The sequence below is a fragment of the Excalfactoria chinensis genome, chromosome 31, assembly GCF_039878825.1.
Source record: "Excalfactoria chinensis isolate bCotChi1 chromosome 31, bCotChi1.hap2, whole genome shotgun sequence".
Taxonomy (NCBI): Eukaryota; Metazoa; Chordata; class Aves; order Galliformes; family Phasianidae; genus Excalfactoria; species Excalfactoria chinensis.
The window spans coordinates 127,605-129,320 of record NC_092855.1 but is presented as its reverse complement, the minus strand read 5'-3'; the positions used below and the strand labels follow the sequence as shown (position 1 = coordinate 129,320).

Genomic DNA, 1,716 nt, shown 5'->3' with positions numbered 1-1,716 from the left:
GGCCTTGGGAGTGGAAAAGAAGCTTTTTGGGGATGGGAATACAGCAAGTGGTGTTCAGTAGGGGGAAGTTAGCTCCCAGGATAGCTCAAATGATGCAGAAATTTCAGTGGGACAGCACCAGGTAGCTCAGTGTAAGTCTCAGTTTTGTGCAGCTCAGTAGAAATAAATGGGAAGGGATGCGTGATATGGCTGCCAGCCGTGGGGCTCAGCAGCAGCAGCAGCATGCTAAAATAAAACACATCTCCTAACTTGGAAAGGTGGATTGTATCTTAATGTGCATTGCATTTCAGATCCTCGCTTCCTCCAGCTTGGACTAACGTTACCAACAAACACCATGTGCCACAGTGTGTGCTGCTCCAGTGGATGCTGCTCTGTTGTGAAGAGCAAGACAGTGTGCTGCAGCCCCTGTCAGAAGACTGTCTGCTGTGACCCATGCCAGAAGACTGTCTGCTGTGATCCATGCCAGAAGACTGTCTGCTGTGAGAAGACTATCTGCTGTGACCCGTGTCAGAAGCCTTGCTGTGACCCATGCCAGACTTGCTGTGACCCATGCCAGACTTGCTGTGACCCGTGCCAGACTTGCTGCGACCCATGCCAAAAGCCCTGCTGTGACCCATGCCAGACTTGCTGTGACCCGTGCCAAAAGCCATGCTGTGACCCGTGCCAGACTTGCTGTGACCCGTGCCAAAAGCCCTGCTGTGACCCATGCCAGACTTGCTGTAACCCATGCCAGAAGCCTTGCTGTGACCCATGCCAGACTTGCTGTAGCCCGTGCCAGAAGCCTTGCTGTGACCCGTGCCAGACTTGCTGTGACCCATGCCAGACCTGCTGTGACCCGTGCCAGAAGCCCTGCTGTGACCCATGCCAGACCTGCTGTGACCCATGCCAGACTTGCTGTGACCCATGCCAGAAGCCTTGCTGTGACCCGTGCCAGACTTGCTGTGACCCGTGCCAGAAGCCTTGCTGTGACCCGTGCCAGACCTGCTGTGACCCGTGCCAGACCTGCTGTGACCCATGCCAGAAGACAGTCTGCTGTGAGAAGACTGTCTGCTGTGACCCATGCCAGAAGCCTTGCTGTGACCCATGCCAGACTTGCTGTGACCCGTGCCAGACCTGCTGTGACCCGTGCCAGAAGACTGTCTGCTGTGAGAAGACTGTCTGCTGCAACCCATGCCAGACTTGCTGCAACCCGTGCCAGAAGCCCTGCTGCAGCTGCTGTAGCCAGCAGTGCGTGCAGACCTGCTGCCGCCCCTGCTGCTGTGGCCGTGTGTCCTGCTGCTCCTACGTGGTGAAGAAGAAGCCCGTTGTGGTGTGCTGCAGCCCCGTGCAGTGCTGTTCCCAGCTGAAGAAGTGCTGTGTGCCCATCAAGCAGTGCTGCACCACCGTCAAGAAGTGCTGCTAAACCTGCCCTGCACAGGACAAACAGCTCTGCCCACAGCCATCTCTGGTGTGCAAGAAGAACAGGCACAAGGGGATGGAGACCTGACCTTCCTTCTGTTTCACACGACGACGGAGTACATGCCTAGTGATTTTCTTCTGCTTTCCAAAACTTAGCTGTCATCTTCCTTCTTTCACGCTGTCTTTTAATTACCAAAGATCTGCAATGCACTTGGATATGTCACCCATTGCACAAGGCGTGGAGATCTTATATATTCGCTCTCTTCTTGGTGTATGGGACATGGGGAACATTTGCTGTTAGTGTGGTTGTTCTGTATT

The 1,716-nt window shown here is 54.6% G+C and overlaps 1 protein-coding gene across 1 annotated transcript; it reads left to right on the top strand.

Annotated features, from left to right (window-relative positions):
- Positions 1 to 334: 334 nt before the first annotated feature.
- LOC140263435 (uncharacterized) lies at positions 335 to 1,402 on the top strand. The gene has a single exon (XM_072358321.1). The coding sequence runs from the start codon at positions 335 to 337 to the stop codon at positions 1,400 to 1,402; it is 1,068 nt and encodes a 355-aa protein (XP_072214422.1).
- Positions 1,403 to 1,716: the final 314 nt, after the last annotated feature.